General features: G+C 50.2%; 1 protein-coding gene across 1 annotated transcript in view; it reads right to left on the reverse strand.

Annotated features, from left to right (window-relative positions):
- Positions 1 to 2,202: 2,202 nt before the first annotated feature.
- The window catches only part of NCS1 (neuronal calcium sensor 1), a 55,936-nt gene continuing 41,005 nt past the window's right edge, over positions 2,203 to 17,133 (reverse strand). Inside the window, exons 5-8 of the mRNA XM_070378842.1 lie at positions 16,495 to 16,583; positions 15,935 to 16,012; positions 13,317 to 13,434; positions 2,203 to 5,997 (exon numbers count right to left, since the gene is read on the reverse strand). Coding sequence (XP_070234943.1) covers positions 13,336 to 13,434; positions 15,935 to 16,012; positions 16,495 to 16,583 — 266 coding nt within the window. The 3' untranslated portion in view covers positions 2,203 to 5,997; positions 13,317 to 13,335. The remainder of the gene's footprint in view (positions 5,998 to 13,316; positions 13,435 to 15,934; positions 16,013 to 16,494; positions 16,584 to 17,133) is intronic.

Raw genomic sequence — 17,133 nt, forward strand, 5'->3', positions numbered from 1 at the left:
AGGTGGCGCTAGTGGTAAAGAACCCACCTGCCAATGCAGGAGACATAAGCGATGGGGGTTCAATCCCTGTGTCGGGAAAGATGCCCTGGAGGAGGGCACGGCAACCCTCTCCAGTACTCTTACCTGGAGAATCCCGTGGACAGAGGAGCCTGGCGGGCTACAGGCCATGGGTTCGCAAAGAGTCGGACGCGCCTGAAGCGACTGCGCATGTGTCTGAAGGAGTGCTAGTGTCTTGAGCGAGGCTGGATGCTGGGTGCGCGGTGCGGCCATGGAGAGTGCCATCTTTGTACCCTCTTCTCTGCAGCTGCTTCAGCCTCCAAGTGGGAGTTACGTCGGGCCGTCCTCCAGCTTTGTCCCCCAGGTGGTGTCGGTCTGACGATTCCTTTCACAAAACCAACTCCGAACCACAACCTGTTTTTGCAGGTGGCGGCTCGTTCTAAGGCTGGCAGCTTGATCTCGTCAGCCTACACGTGGGCATGTCTTTCAGGAGCCTAGGGCCCAGAGCGATAACGTATTTCTAACCAGCAGTTATGCTCTTAATGTGACATTGCCTTTTATCGTCCTCCTAATTAATGCTTCCGCAGCAAACTCCAGAAAGCAAAGACTGTCCTCTCCTCTGATCCTCCTCCTCCCCAAACACCCGGCACATGAAGGGACCACGCTGTGTGTGTCCAGCAAACATTTGGTTACTTAACTAGAGGGGAAAGAGGGGTTCCTCCAAGATCCCAGGTTCCGGGCAGAGGGCAGCCATGCCGACTGCCAAGCCCTGGGGTGCCTTTCTGAGAGCCCCCATCAGGGCTACTTAGCTACCTACCTCCCCTCCCAGAACACTCCTCCACTCAATAAGTGACAAGTCTTTGGGCGCTTGTGCCTGACAAATGACAGGTGCAAAAGTTACACGCAGGTGAATATTTAGCCTGAATCCCTGGCAAACGGAGGCTGGACTCCTCTTTAGAATCCAGTTGGGGAGTTCCCTGGTGGTCCAGTGGTTAGGACTCAGCACTTTCACTATCAAGAGCCTGGGTTCAATCCCTGGTCAGAGAACTAGGACCCCACGAGCCACATGACGTGGCCAAAAAAATAAAACAGAACTCAGCTGGTTGTCCCCCAGTGTCAACAGCTCCCCAGGGGTTCCAGCGTGTGATCCCAGACCAGCAGCACTAGCAGGGTCTGAGAACTTGTTAGAAGTACATTCCTAAGCCCCAGCTCAAACCCAGTTAATCAGAAACTCTGGCGGTGAGGCTGGCATCCTGGGTTTCCACAAGCTCCCGGGTGATTCTGACAACACTCAGTCCTGAGCACCATTTGTCCGGGCCCATGTTTTCAAACATTGTTAAACCCTGTCGAGACCTGCAAGAGATGAAACAGGTGGGAACGGAAACACTGGGAGTGACTTGTGGGGTGGGCTCGAGGTTCATGCTACTGAACCCATGCCTTCCACAGAAACTCTCCTGGAAACACTCTGGTTTGCTCACTATACCCAAGGTTCTCACTCTGCACATTCTTTCTCTCGGGGCAACTGGGTGGACAGCACCCAAAGCAAGAGAAACGGTGTCACAGGAGGAAGAAGAAACCTACAGTGAAACGAAAAAGAAACAGACAAAGCAACAGGTCCACACAAGGGAAGCAAAGACAAGTCAGGAAGCGTGTTTAATTGGCGTGACACGGACAACATACAACGGGAGCAGGAGAGGAGGCCTGGGCATGCTACGTGGCTTCTGTCCACCCCCGGGTCCCACCCCACCCCCCAGGCGCACCACCAGGGCAAGGGCCTGCCCCTCCCCCCAGAGACACCCACCAGCAGATTCAGACAGGACAGCACCCCAAAAGAAGTCCAGAGGGACTGGGGAGGCAAACAAAGGAAATCACCACCCAGGAAACATTCCTTTTCTTTTTTTTTTTTCTTTTTTGGTAAGAGTTGTCCAAATGCCTTTCCAAAGTCACAGGCTCTGGGTGGGGGGCACCATGACCATTCACATCTCCACTGGCCTTTCACCTTGACCAAAGGCTCTAATGGTTCCACTCATGGCTGCTCCCCACAACGGCCCTGTGATAGGGCTTGAACAGAGACTCACTCCCATCTGACGGATGGAGAAACTGAGTCCCAGCGAGCAGCAGAGACTTGCCCAGAGTCCTGGAGAAAGCTGATCGCTGAGTCAGACTGGGAGCTTGTGGCCCTCCCTGGGGCCGCCGGCTGTGGCAAAGGCACAGGGAGCACAGGATGCACAGCTTGGGTGGAGGGTGCGGGTCAGGGGTGGGTGGGTGGGAAGGATTCTGAGTTCGTCCCAATCCCGGGGAGCAGACAAAGCCTGAGATGCCTAGATGCCAAGACAGAAGCTGGGACCAGCTGTTTATTCAACAAAAGCCTTTTTATTCATTCAAAAATCAACCATTGGGTTTATTCCGCAGATATTAAAAAAGAAGGGGGTGGGGGGCAAGGCTTCCCATCACAGTGCCCTTATGCTAATTCACTTGCTACCCCTGGGGTGGACCTAGAAGAGGGGCGTGTGGGACACATGCTGCCAATGAGGTGGGGCTGGAAGCCCAGGCCTGGGTGAGATCTTGGCCCCCCTCCTCAAATCCCCATCTGCAGCCTCCTTCTCAAACCATCCCTTTGGCTGAGCAAGTCCCCCAAATGTCTTTACTGCTCATCACCACCAGGGGGCGCTCCCTGCATTCCCCTCAATCAATACTTAGCCGCTGAAATCACTGGGAACCCTGTAGCTGTCACCTTGAACAGTGAAGCTGCCACTTCCCAGGAGACCCAGGACTCCCACCCACCACCACCCCCAAACCCCGAGCGAAGAGACAATGTCCTCGAAAACCCAGGTGCATCCGTCATCTAGGAAGTGTCTGTCAAAATGAAAAAACATTTCAGGGGATGGAGAGGACACACGTTTGCCTTGACCTTACTCTAAACATTGCTTGGTTGAATACTGGAAATGCATGGCGTTCTAAGTACCATCAACGCGGAGCGGGGAGCGGACACTGTGAGGAAGGAGCCAGGGCTGCTGCAGACGCGCTGCCCGAGGCTGATTCCTGCTCCTGGGCCGGGGAGCAGGGGGTGGGAGGGGGCGGGGGGAGGCGAAGAGCCTGGCTTCCAGCCGGTCTGGAAGCTCCAGAGAGCAGCAGCTGATGGGGTTGGGCCTCGGGTGGGAAACGGTGGCAAGGAGACAGGCCCACGGACTGCTCGGGGTTCCAGGGTGCCAAGGCTGGAGGCCTGGTGAGAGGAGGCGACAGGCTTGTTGCTGTCCACAACCTCGGGCAAAAACGGCCAGTGTCCAGCACTCTCTGAACGGTCTCCAGGCAAGGACCCAAGGTGTCCTTGGGGCATGGGTCCACAATACCTCCTGCTAAGCCACACCTGTGGCTCCACACTAAAGGCCAAAGGTGAGAAGGTGGGAGGAAAGTCTGGCACTCAGATCTCCCCAGACACCTGGGTATCAATGCCTCAGCTGGTGGGACCCACATGCTGAACCCTGGAGAATTCTCAGCCACAAGCCCTTTCCGTGATGCCCTCGGGACAGTTGCACAACCGCTCCTGACCCCTGGACGAGAGACACAGATCGAGTCTCAGAAGTCATCTGACCTCCAGTCCCAAGTCACCAAGCTCACCTCCCACCCTAGGCCCCCAGGTCAGAGCCAGGACGAAGAACTGCAGGACTTGGTGATGAATCCCAGGGCCTCCTGAGTCAGTGGCCTGAGCAGGAAGGGGACTGCAGGATCCCCAAAGAGCCCAGGTTTCAAAGTTCCCCTTGAAAACGGAACTACCGATCCCACTCATGCAGGGTCTGTCTGGGGGGCTTGCAGGGGAGGCGGAGGGTCCGCGAACGTCAGGAGGGAGAGGTGGGAGCTGGCTGAGTGGTCCAGCCTAGGGAGTGGACGCGCAAGGCCCACGCTGGCAGAGCTGCTCTCTGGCAGAGCGTCTGGTGGCTGAGGACTAAGGAGCAAGGGAATCTCTGGCCTCCTGGGAAAGTGAAAAGTAGAGGGTGAGGGCAATTCCCAGTGGGGGCTGAGCGCCAGCTCCTCATCTCCTGCGGCCGGGATAAGCAAGGAAGGGGTCAGCTGCTGACTGTGCAAAAAAGAAGCCGGGATTCTAGACTCCAGCCTGGCCCTACCACAGGCTGGGAGGCTGCTTCTGGCTCCCGAAGCCTTCCCTGGGGGAGGACAAATTCTGAGCCTGGAAGCTGGCTCAAGAGCCCAGGAGGACCAGGAAACTCTGCGGGGAGGGACAAGGCGTGTCATCGGACCCCACGCAACACCACCAGGGGCTGCCGTGTCCCTGAAGAAATGTGCCAAGAGATGAGATGGTGGCTCAGACGGTCCCCGTGTCTGCTGGGGTCTGGAAACTTAGCCGCGACCACAGAGTCACAACAGCCGGAGACCCGGGCTTAGAATTAGACAGTGTCGGCAGGGATGGAGAAAAGCCTTCATATCCTCCAGCCCAGCCCCACCCCTGGGTCTGCAGCGATGGTGGAAGCTGGGGCCCAGAGAGGGCAAGGGGGTGCCCTCGATCACAGAGCAAGGGCCAGCCTTGGGCTCCCAGCCTCTGCTCCAAGGTCATCTGACTCTGGGGTTGCTCTGTCTCAGTGGCAGGCAGAGCTAGAAACTTCCATGAGCACAGGCAGGTCACAGCCGGAGATGCCACCTGAATGGGATTGCCTGCAGCTCATCTCTCCCTGCCCCCTCCACCCTTCCTGGCTTTTCAGCTAAAGGAGGGAAGGGTACCGTGGTCCTCTGGACGAGGCAGACAGGGAGGCAGGAAAGCAGAGTGATCGGCGATTCTCAAAGCCCACCGAAGAGACAGAGTACCAGCCCTTAAACGCTGGCTCACTCCCTCATCACCTCTCCTAGCTTTGCGGTCTACCCACCTCCCCCACCGGCCCACCTTCCTGGCTCCCAGTCTCAGCACAAACCTCGCAGCAGCAAACACCAGAGCGAGAACCAAGAAGCTCAGAGCTGTCCCCTGTCTGTCCTCAGAAAAGATGGGATGGACCCCGAGGAGGATACAGGACAGAGAGAGGTGTGAACTGGGAGCAGAGAATAGAGATCCAGAGAGGAGGCATTCGGGCAGAGGAAACAGTGCATTAGCCGTTGAAGAAGCCCACCTTTCCCCTCTCCAAACATCAAGCAAGCACAGTATCTAAATTTTAAAATTAAAAAAAAAAAAAAAAGATTTTTGGCTTCTCGGCCGCTGCAGGCCACCATCCTCCCAAGCGTGTGGGCAGGTGGGCGAGGGGTGCACACATGTAAACGGTGGGCCCCGCATCCCTGGGACCGTTGGACACACAGAAGCAGCAGCAACAGTTAACAACCAATAAATAAAAGATATCAATTATATATGTATATATATATATAAAAAAACCTCACTTTCCCCACCAAAAGCACAATACTGTTATCACAGAAAATCAGCATCATCGTAATTAACCATCCTAGCCAAGCAGGCGGTCTTGCTGCCTGAGGAAGGGGGGCGGCAACATCACATTACCCCCCACGCCCTGAGGCCCCGCAGCCGAGGCCAGGACTCCTGGGGCCTCTCTGGCTGCAAAGGTCAAGGTGGGAGGCAGGGTTCTCCGAGGCCTTCTCCCCATCTGTCAGTCGGAATCTTCTAGAACAGAAGGTAGTTTTGTTTTGTTGTTTTCTTTTTCAATGTCTGTTTGAAAAAAAAAAAAAAAACAAAAGCACACACGCAAGGAGAGCAGGAGAGACCGAGAGGCCCCTCCTGCGAAGCAGACGAGTCCTGGGTTCTGCAGAGGGCCGGAGCCTTTCCCATCCGTGTGGTCGATTTCCGGACAAGCAGAGATTGTTGGTGATCGGAGCCGGTGGCTTCAGGCGGCGGGTGGGTGCGGGGAGGGAGGGAGCCGGCCTCGCGATTCCAGGGCAGCTCGGCTGGGCGTGGATGTGGAGGAAGGCTCGGTGGACACGGGAGTCGGGGGCGGGGGAGTCAGGGCGGAGGTGGCCTCATGGCACGGGAGGAGGTGAGTGGTTCCCAGGCATCTGGAAGACACAGGAGGCGGGGCGGGCTCAGTGCTGGCTGCCAGGGGCACAGAGCGGGCGAGAGTCAACTGGAGGGGCCGTCCCCAACCCTGTTGGCACCAGGAACCGGTTTCATGGAAAACAGCTGCTCACTACATGCTGTGCAGCCCGGTTCCTAACAGGCCACCGACCAGTACCAGTCCATGGCCCAGGGACTGGGGACCCTGGAACTAGAAAATGAGGTGACGAGTCCTAAAAACGTGCACGCCCTCCGATCCCCACATTTGGTGCTTAAGTATGTGTGCTTAAGAAATAAACGCGATGCTTATGACAGTATCACCTGTAACAACAAAATTAAACAGGAGAGAACAAACAGTGTCCATGAGGGAGGGACGGGTTGGATCAATAAAGACAGAACCATGCGATAAAAGAATGCGCAACCGTTAAGAACAAAGTGAGCAGGGGCCAATAAGCACAGGAAAAGATGCTCGACAGAATCAGCCATCAGGGAAAAGCAAACCAGAACCACAGGGAGGAACTGCCCTGGTGGTCCAGTGGTTAAGACTTTGTATTTCCAGTGCAAGGGGCCACAGGTTTGATCCCTGATCAGGGAACAAAGATCCCCACGCCTTGAGGAGAGGGAAAAAAAAAGAGAGAGAGAGAGAAAGAAACCACTTCACAAATACTAGGATAAAACCTAAAACTAACAAGCGTTGGTGAGGGTGTGGAAAAATTGGAACCCTTGATCATCGCTGGCAGGAACATAAAATGATGCAGATACTGTGGAAAAGTTTGGCAGTTCCCCCCCCACCCCAAAATAAACTCATCAAATGCATTTAAATCCCTAAACTCATAATTACACATATTGTTTTTATAAAACATCACTGGTCACTTCTAAAGGATGTGGGAAATCCAACTTGTTTTGAAAACTGATAAAGAATCGAGGATCCATCCTGCCCTCCCTGTGAACACTATACCCTGGGGATAACCCACGAGTGGATGAGGGGACATCTCCCTTTATAGAAGTGACGCAGCCAGCCATGAAGGAAAGACACCTGTAGGACATCACCCTTTTGCACGACCTGATGAATGGATGCGGGTGGCAGTCAGCAAGAGCTGCTGATGTCACCGACATCACGGGTGCCTGCTGGACACACACAACCCCAGACACGAGACGGTCTCACCAAAAGTGGACCAAATCCAGTGGGAAGATCAACTGCCGTTTCCAGGAAGAACAGGAAACAGGAGTCTGTAAGCAGCACGCCGGGGCACCGTTAGCAAACCCCAGACTGTGGGGACCCTACAGAACGCGCTTCTCAACAAACAGTGAGACGGAAAGGGATGGGGGAAAACTTAGAGATGAAAATAAACTTAAGAGGGGGCTTCCCTGGTGGTCCAGTGGTTAAGACTTTGCCTTCCAGTGCAGGGGCTGCAGGTTCCATCCCTGGTCAGGAAGCTAAGATCCCACATGCCTCTCAGCGAAAACAAAAACAAAACCCATGAAACAGAAGCAATATTGTAACAAATTCAGTAAAGAATTTTAAAATGTTCCACATAAAAAAATCTTTAATAAAAAAGATAAATAAAAGAGACCTACCAACCAATTGCCACCTGTGGCTTTTATTCCAATTCTGACTCCAATAATCAAAGTAAGAAAAAAACTGTGAAATAATGGGAAACTGGAATTTAAATGCTGATGGGAGCATATTAAGGAATTACTTTTTTCTTGGTATTATGGATTTTTTTAAAGAATAATTATGTTTTAGAAATACATTTTGAAATATTTATGTATTAAATGATATGATGTCTTGAATTTTCTTCAAAACAACCCAGCTTGAGTGGTGTGTGGGGAGGGAATAGATGGTCAAGATTGCTATGAATTGGTGATTCTGAAGCTGGGTCAGCCCTGGGTATTCATTGGAGGGACTGATGCTGAAGCTGAAACGCCAATACTTTGGCCACCTGATGAGAAGAGCTGACTCATTTGAAAAGACCCTGATGCTGGGAAAGAGGAGAAGGGGACAACAGAGGATGAGACGGTTGGATGGCATCACTGACTCAATGGACATGCTTTTGGGTGGACTCCGGGAGTTGGTGACGGACAGGGGGGCCTGGCATGCTGTGGTTCATGGGGTCACAAAGAGTCAGACACGACTGAGCAACTGAACTGACTGATAGGTACATGGAGTTACATATTCTCCACTGTTGCCTGAGAATGTTTCCATAGTTAAAATGGTTTTAATTCATCCTCAAATTTCCAACAACCTAAGTCTCCCATACCACAACACTGGTTAAAGTATGGTCCAGCCATAAATGGAATACTATGCAGCTATTAAAAAGGATGATCTCGAGCAAGATTTAGTGATGCAGAAAATATGCATGATCTCAGTTCCTGAATAATTCAATGAATTATATAACAGTAATTTATCTAAGAATTATGATACATCAGGAATCTCAGAAGGCAAATAAATCACAAAAACGACGGAACGCAAGTTGGATTAATTACAATCAGACAGGATCTGGGAAAGCCTGAGAAGAAATAGGAAGGGCAATTTTCGGGAAGAGCTTTAGAAAAGTGAAACTTGTCACCCTGAAAAGCTTGTCACGGAAATAAAGTTACACCGTCTTGGCCAACGCGGGAGGGTGAGGGTAAGATATATGGCTACGTAAATTGTGTTAAGGAAAGCCAGTGCAGACAAGCTGGATAAAACACGTTACAAACCTCTTGGTGTTGAGTCTCTAAAAGAAAAAATAAGTGTTTCCTACAAGTTGTTCTTTGAAAACACAAAACAAAAAAAAAGAGAAAAACAGCCAACAGCATATGGCTATGAACTCATTGTTGTTGAGGAAATATGTATATATATATATATATTCATAGAAAACTGTGAGGCAAAAACAAATAAGGTAATTCAAAAATAATCACACGCTTTAAAGAAATGAATTACACTGTACAACTTGTCCTCGGAGGGGAATACATCAAAACCCATGTTTGCACCGCTTTTCCATGGCCTGGAGGAAGTGAAGCAGTTGTTAGGTGGCAGTTGCTAAGAAGGCCTCTGGTGGTAATTCACAAAAAGGGACCGTGGAAATTAGACAACAGATCAGGATGTGCTCCAGGACCCAGAGCTGCATACTGAGCGTCTCTAAGATTACAGAAATATCTGTCACAGTTCCTTTACAAATTGGTTTGATTATTATGTTCCTATGTGACCTAGTTACTGAGCATTAAGTTTCTGTAAGTGTTCAATTCTTTCTGAATCATTCTAGACACAAAATGTTCACAGTGGTTATTTCTGGGCTATATGTGTGTATGTTCAGTCACTCAGTCGTGTCCAACTCTTTGCGACCCTTTGGACTGTAGCCCGCCAGGCTCCATTGTCCATGGGATTTTTCAGGCAAGAATACTGGAGTGGGCTTCCATTTCCTCCTCCAGGGGAATCTTCCCAACCCAGGGATCAAACCTGCATGGCCTATGTCTTCTGCATTGCAGGTGGAGCCCCCACTCACTGAGCCATCGGGGTTATATATGAAGGGTTTTTTTTTAATAATAATTTTTAATGGAGGTTTTCTTTTTAAACATATTTTCTAATGTCCCTTCAATGAAAAAGGATTTAGTATGCAAAATAACATTAGAAGTTTCAAAACAGGCCTCCTAAACAAAATATCAGCAAATCAAATCTGATGATACATAAAAGCTTATCATGAGTGGCTTAGCATGCAAAAATCGATTGGTGTTAAGTTAGAAGGGCCATCGTCACAAAATCCACAAGCAATAAAGGATGGAGAGGGCATGGAGAGAAGGGAACCCTCCTACACTGTTGGTGGGAAAGTAAATTGGTACAGCTGCTCTGGAGGACAGTATGGAGGTTCCTTAAAAAACTAAAAATAGAGCTACCATATGATCCTACAATCCCACTCCTGGGCATATATCCAGAGAAAAACATGATTCCAAGGGGTACATGCACCCCAGTGTTCACTGCAGCACTGTTTAAAACATCCATTGACAAATGAATGGATAAAGAAGATGTGGTGCATACACACAATGGAACATTACTCAGCCGTTAAAAAGACCGAAATAACGCCATTTGCCGCAACATGGATGAACCCAGAGACTGACTAAGTGAAGAAAGTCAGACAGAGAAAGACAAATATCATGTGGCATCACTTATATGTAAAACTGAAAAAAAAATTATACAACTGAATTTATTTACAAAATAGAAACAGACTCAGAGACTTAGAGAATGAACTTTTGGTTACCCGGGGGTAAGGCTGGAAGGGAGAGACAGTTAGGGAGTTTGGGGTTGACATGCACACGTTTCTATATTTAAAACAGGTAACCAAAAAGACCTACTGTATAGCACAGGGAACTCTGCTCAATATTATATAGCAACCTAAATGGGAAAAGAATTTGAAAAAGAACAGAAAAAAAAAAAAACATAGACTATCTAAAAAACATAGAATATTTAAATAGGCAGGACTCCATGGATGAGCCACACAATATATTCACACACACACACACACACACCCATCACCTGGTGCAATTCATCATCTTAACAACAAAGAAAGACAGAAAAGTCATATACGAATATTGATAAATGCAGAAAATTTTGATAAAATTCAACTCCACTAATGATTAAAAAAAAAAAAACAACTCCTAGAAGAAGAAAACTTCCTAAATCTGATCAAATCTATCTAACAACCTAACTAATAACAAATAACCTAACTAATGGGAAACCACTGAAAGCTTTCCCCCGAGAGTTAGACCTTCATCACTCCTGTGTGATGGGAGGGCCCAACCAGCAAGGAAGCAGGAGAAAGGAACAAAGGCAGAGAGATGGGAAAGGAAGAAAGAGAATGGAAACAATCCAGAAGAATCTAAGGCAGAACCTAAGATTTAATAAATGAAGTTAGCAGGACCATGGTTATAGGATCAGTTAAAAAAAAAAATCACCTGAATTTCTATAAACCAGAAACAAATGGAAAATACAATTAAAATTACTACTTAAAACACCGTCAAAAACATCAAATACCTAGGGATAAATCTATTAGAGATGTGAAAGACCTTTTAGCTAAAAAGAGCAAAATGCTACCAAGACAAAAATTCAAAGGATGGCATCACCAACTCAATGGATGTGAGTTTGAATAAACTCTGGAAGTTGGTGATGGACAGGGAGGCCTAGCGTGCTGCAGTCCATGGGGCCGCGAGTCGGACACGACTGAGCGACTGAACTGAACTGCACAGAAACAGACAGATATACCATCTTCATGGATTGGAACACCCATCATTATAAAGCTGCCAATTTTCCCCCAAGTTAAACAGTAGATTCAACTCTTGTATGCATGCTAAGTCACTTCAGTCATGTCCAACTCTTTGCAAGCTTATGGATGTAGCCTGCCAGGCTGCTCTGTACATGGGATTCTCCAGGCAAGAATATTGGAGTGGGTTGCCATGGCCTCCTCCAGAGGATCTTCCCGACCCAGGGATTGAACCCAAGTCTCTTACATCCCCTGCATTGGCAGGCAGGTTCTTTACCACTAGCAACACCTGGGAAGCCGAGATTCAACTCAGTCCCAATCAAAATCCAAGTACATGTGTGTGTGTGTGCACATAGGCATTTATAAGTTGATTCTAAAATGTATATAGAAATACAAATAGCTTAAAGTAGTGAAGGCATTCTTGAGGAAGAAGCAATGGGATCTTGCTTCTCAAGATCGGGTTATAAAAAGACTGTGCTTTCACCTTGGGTTCTCTCCCTCCCAGAAATCTCACCCTTAGGGAAGCCAGTCACCATGCTGTTAGGCAGCCTTGTGCAGAGGGGCACGTGGTGAGGCTGCCAAGCCAAGTGAGTGAGCTTAGAAGTGGGTCAGCCCCAGCCACACCTTCAGATGAGACCACAGCCCTGGCCAACAGGGAGTGATCACTCTGGTTTACCTAACACAGAGGGGTTTCCCAGGACATAGGGCTTTCAGTGCTAAATTCAGGATTCTCTTGGGCCAACTGCGATGGGTTATCACCCTCCTGACAGCTCGGCTGTATCCTCATGACACACTTTGATCTGAAGGCACCAAAAAAAGCTGTATCCAAATTCCTGACATTTATTCTTTCCGGCTGCTGTTTTGCAAGACCTCAGTATGCAGCAACAGACGACTAAGACAGCACTGCAAATAAGGTGATGGAAAAATGGAGGATGCACGCATAAGCTTCCCAGGTAGCTCAGCTGGTAAAGAATCTGCTTGCAATGCAAGAGACACTGGTTCGATTTCTGGGTCGGGAAGATCCCCTGGAGAAGGGATAAGCTACCCACTCCAGTATTCTTGGGCTTCCCTGCTCAGATGGTAAAGAAGCCGCCTGCGATGCGGGAGACCTGGGTTCGATCCCTGGGTTGGGAAGATCCCCTGGAGAAGGGAACGGCAACCCATTCCAGTACTCTTGCCTGGAGAATTCCATGGACAGGGGAGCCTGGCAGGCCCAGTCCATGGGATCACAAGGAGTCTGACACGACTGAGCGATTTTCACTTTCACTTTCACATATGCCAATGTGCCCAACTTAAGCACTCATCAGAGACATGCAGAGAAAGATTACAACAAGCTATCACTACAGGCTCACCAAAACGGCTGAAATTTAAGAAGACAGAGAAGATCCAAGGCTGGCCAGGAAATGGAGCACCGGGAGCACCCATACAGCACCAGTGGGAGTAGGGGACGGTACAACCACGTTGGAAAACTGTCTGGTAGTACCAACTAAAGCTAAATATATACACACATTCTATGTTCCAGCAATTCTACTCTTAGGTCTGTACCGACAGAACGCATCATCCAGGAGACATGTACAAGAGTGCTAACAGCTGGACAAGACGTGGGGGTCAGTTCTCTGCCAGCAACAGAAGCCTCTGCAGGCTATCATCCAGCACTACGAGAAACAAACCAAAAGCTTATGGGTTAAAAATAATAAGAAACCATGTCTGAGCTACTGATCAAGAGAGTCAGAAGCTGAGGTCTTCAGCCACCCTGACCGAAAAGGGAGGAGAAACTTCTATTCTCCTAGGCCCCTGGCCTTGACTGGGAACTGGGATGCTATTTCAAAGTGTTTTCAACCCAGGGAAATTTCTATTCAAGTCAAGTCTCTGGCTGAATCTAGGTATATAAAAACGACAAAAACAGGGGAGCCCTGGCTGATCTGAAGGCCCTGCCTCCTGGGCCTCCCCCTACTAGCTGTATTTCACCTGGGCAGACCCCAAGGGCCCCTGAGAAACCCAGGCACTTATCTGCCAAACCCAGGTGTCCTCCGGCTGGGTGTGCCCCCTTGCCCCCACCCCACCCCCAGGCCCCCTCCACTCACCCCAGCTCTGGGCCTTGGACTATACCAGCCCATCATAGAGGGACAGTGCCTGCACGATGGACGGGTCCGCCTTGGATCCTTCCTGGAACTCCTGCAGCGTCAGCTTCCCATCGGCGTTCTGCAAGCAGAGAGGTGGGTAGAGGGGAGAGGGTGGCCAGCCTCCTAGGACAGGGGCCTCTGGCCCGGACCCTAAACACGCCCTCCCCAAGCCCAGCCCAGGGCTGGTCCCCAGAGTGCTTCCCAAGTTAGGTCAGGAGGGAGGCAACGTCGCTCATTAGGTGGGAGGAGCTGGGCACAGACAGACCCGGGCACTTCCTGGCTGCCTCACCTTGGGTGGGCGACCCACCTCTCGGGGTTCCTGTTTTCGCATCTGGGGAGTGCAGAGAACTGCCCTGCTTCTTCAGGGCACTGGGTGAGCCATCCTTGGGCTCAAGCTGTTGTAAAGGGCTTGGCTGACTGGCAGCGCCCCTTAGGGCCATGGTTATCATCCTTGCTGCTGTTTGTCCCCACAAAGGGTGTAAATCCCACAAGGCTGAGGGCCTGATGCGTGTCTCTGGGGTCACCCTTGGAAGGGTGTTTAAGCCGTTCCCTGGGACCCAGAGATCGGCGAGGAGGCTGGGTGGGACCCACGTAAGAGGGCTTTGGTGGATCTCTTGTGGGAGGAAATGACTGGGGCCAGAACTCCTTCCCCTGAAGCATCTTTCAGGGAAACACGTGAGGGCAAAGGAGAAAGGCCTTGGAGGCACCCCCGACCCTGCCACGTCCCACACCCAGAGAGGGGAGGCGTGATGAGGGTTCCACAGACTCAGCAGGCAGAGCTCGAGGGGTGCCCACTGTGGGTCCCACTCATGCTACATGGGTGCTTGATCTAAGAAGAGGGGCTGGTCTTATCACCATCTTACCGGTGAGGATGCTAAAGTTCGTCACTGCCCAGGGCCCCCTGGCTGCTAACTGGGGAAGCCGGGTTTGCACCCAATCTGACCCCAGCGTGTGCTTTGCTTCCCAAAATAAGGGAGGCCTGACTGGGGGTGACGGACGGGGATTTAACACCTTGCCGTTGAATAGCGCTGAACCTCTCCGCAAGAAACTAGGATTCTCAGCCCACGCTCTGTGGACGCGTCTTTTGATTGTCACCAGGAGCCCAGCGCCGGCTGAGCCTCCGTGTCCGAGCCTCTCTGACATGAGCTGATCTCACTTTTTTAATTAAGGAAGTCAGGCCTCAGGCTCAAAGCTTTCAGGACAAGCACCTGCACCCAACCAGGATGTAATCACAAGCCCAAGGTCACTCTCATTCGTATTCTTTTTTGAAGGCAAGCAGTCCTGGGTTTCCGTACCATCCTGCTATCCAGTTACTATTTAAAAACAATGCTATTTCCGCTTTTAAAACTTTGGTATAAAGAAGGGTTTCTTATATGATATTGCTTATATGCAGAAGCTTAAAAAACTGATACAGATGAACTTATTTACAAAATAGAAACAGACTCACAGACTTAGAGAACGAATTTATGGTTACCAGCAGGGGAAGGGTCGGGGAGCAATAGACTGGGAGTTTGCAACTGACACATATGCACTGCTACACTTAAAATGGATAACCAACGAGGACCTGCTGTATAGCTCAGGGGAGTCTGCTCAGTGTCATGTGGCAGCCTGGATGGGAGGGGAGTTTGGGGGAGAATGGTTACGTGCTGAGTCTCTTTGTTGTCCACCTGAAACCATCACAACATTGTCAATCGGCTATACCCCAATACAAAATAAAAAGTTAAAAAAAAGGATAAGAATGAACTTATTTACAAAACAGACTCACAGACTGAGAAATGAATTTATTCCCCCAGTGACCAGCTGGGGGGTAGAGTGAGGGCTAGACTGGGAGTTTGGGATTGCCAAGGACACACTGCTAATATTTAAAATAGATAACCAACAAGGGCCTACTGTAAAAAATAATAATAAAAATAACAAACTCATTTTAAAAAGAAGGGTTTCTTAAACTGGGGTCTGTGGACAGAAATCAGCAGGTCTGTGAACTAAAATGGGAAAAAATGAGGCCGTCCTTTTTGCTAACTTCTAACTGAAATTGAGCCCTTCCTTCCATAATGAATCTAGGTGACGATCCCCCACGGGACCGGAAGTACCTGTGACTTTGTCAACCGTGGGGATCTCGGCATTTTCATGACACATCACAGCTGCTGCAGGACCACCCGTACATATCGCCCCGCTTCGGTATTACCGGATGCTTAAACCCACCTCTATATCTTATTATCCAACGTATTCATAAAGAAGCTCACATCACAAATTCTTTTTCAAAAAAGGTCTTGCCAGCTGTATTCCAAATAGCTCCCTTCATAACCCTGTGGGTTTTATCTAATGCACTTAAAAATCATTATTCTGAGGAGTCCACAGCCAACTTGTCCAGAATGCCAACATCTCTGGTCCATGGCAAAAAATTTACAAGGTTGAGAATCTTAGTGGATCAAAGAGAAAGAGCTGGACAAATTTATTTAAAACGCTTGATGTTCAAAGGGGATGGCTGCCAGCCAGACCAGTGGACATCACACCAGTCATGACGCCTGCCTGGAGCTGGACCCCTAAGTGGTCAGTGGAGCCTATGCGAGGGGTCTCACCTTGTCCATCATGGCAAAGATCCGGTCCACCCTCTTCTCCGGGGTGTTCTCCTCCTCAGGGAGCTCCACAGTGTTCCCCTGCCAGGGACAGATGAGGTAGGGACTGGCCCCTGCCACACCTGACCTGGGGCCCCTTGTTCAAAAATACGCCCTCTCCCCCACCCCAGGACTTCCCACATGGTCCAGTGGTTAAGACTTCACGCTTCCAGTGCAGAGGGTGAGGGTTCGATCCCTACTCAGGGAACTAAGATCCCACATGACCTGGGGAACAGCCAAAAAAAAAAATATGCCCCCCAGACCAGGGCAGTTCCAGATGAGGCCTGCCTCTCCCTCCCTCCGATTCCCTACAATGCCCCCACCATCTGTAATTCTGCTCCAGAACATCCCCTCCACCCCAGCCCCCATCTGCACAGAGCAACCCCGGGCAGTGACCCTCATCGGCCATCTCTTACCCCTGGCAGGAGAGCTGCCCCAGGGGGTGCTTCCTCTGGGTCAGGGCCAGTCACTAAATGTCATGTCCCTACGGCCTCCCCCAACCCCATACGACCCAAGCTTCTCACCACCATCTGGTAAATGGCGTCCACAATGTCCAGCATCTCATTCCTGGTGATGTAGCCGTCGTTGTCCAAGTCGTAGAGTTTGAAGGCCCCTGCAATCAGCCAGCCAGGACGGAATCACCCCTGGCCCAGGGCAGGGGAGCCGTCCCACCCTGCATCTCAGCATGCAGTCCAGCCAAGAGCCCCATCACTCATCCAGTCAATGAATATCTGTTGTCTATTCGCTCAGACGTCTCTGACTCTGTGCGACCCCACGGACTGTAGCCCACCAGGCTCCTCCGTCCACGCAATTCCCCAGACAAAAATACTGGAGTGGGTTGCCATTTCCTACCCCAGGGGCTCTTCCCCACCCAGGGATCAATCTCACATCTCCTGCATTAGCAGGCAGATGCTTTACTGCTAAGCCACCTGGGAAGCCCATTGAATATTTACATCAACACAGATGGGAGGAGACAGAGAGACACACACACAAAAGGGACACAGGCACCATTTCAACCAGAGTTATTGAAGATATATATATGCAAAGGAGATACCAGGTCTGCAAGAGCCGAGGCCCCAGGAGGATCTCCCAAACCACTGCTCTCCCTCCCCACCCACCAGCCTCTGCCTGCTCTCAGTCACTCCCTCTCCACACTGATGCTG

Source organism: Bos mutus, chromosome 11 (assembly GCF_027580195.1).
Source record: "Bos mutus isolate GX-2022 chromosome 11, NWIPB_WYAK_1.1, whole genome shotgun sequence".
NCBI lineage: Eukaryota > Metazoa > Chordata > Mammalia > Artiodactyla > Bovidae > Bos > Bos mutus.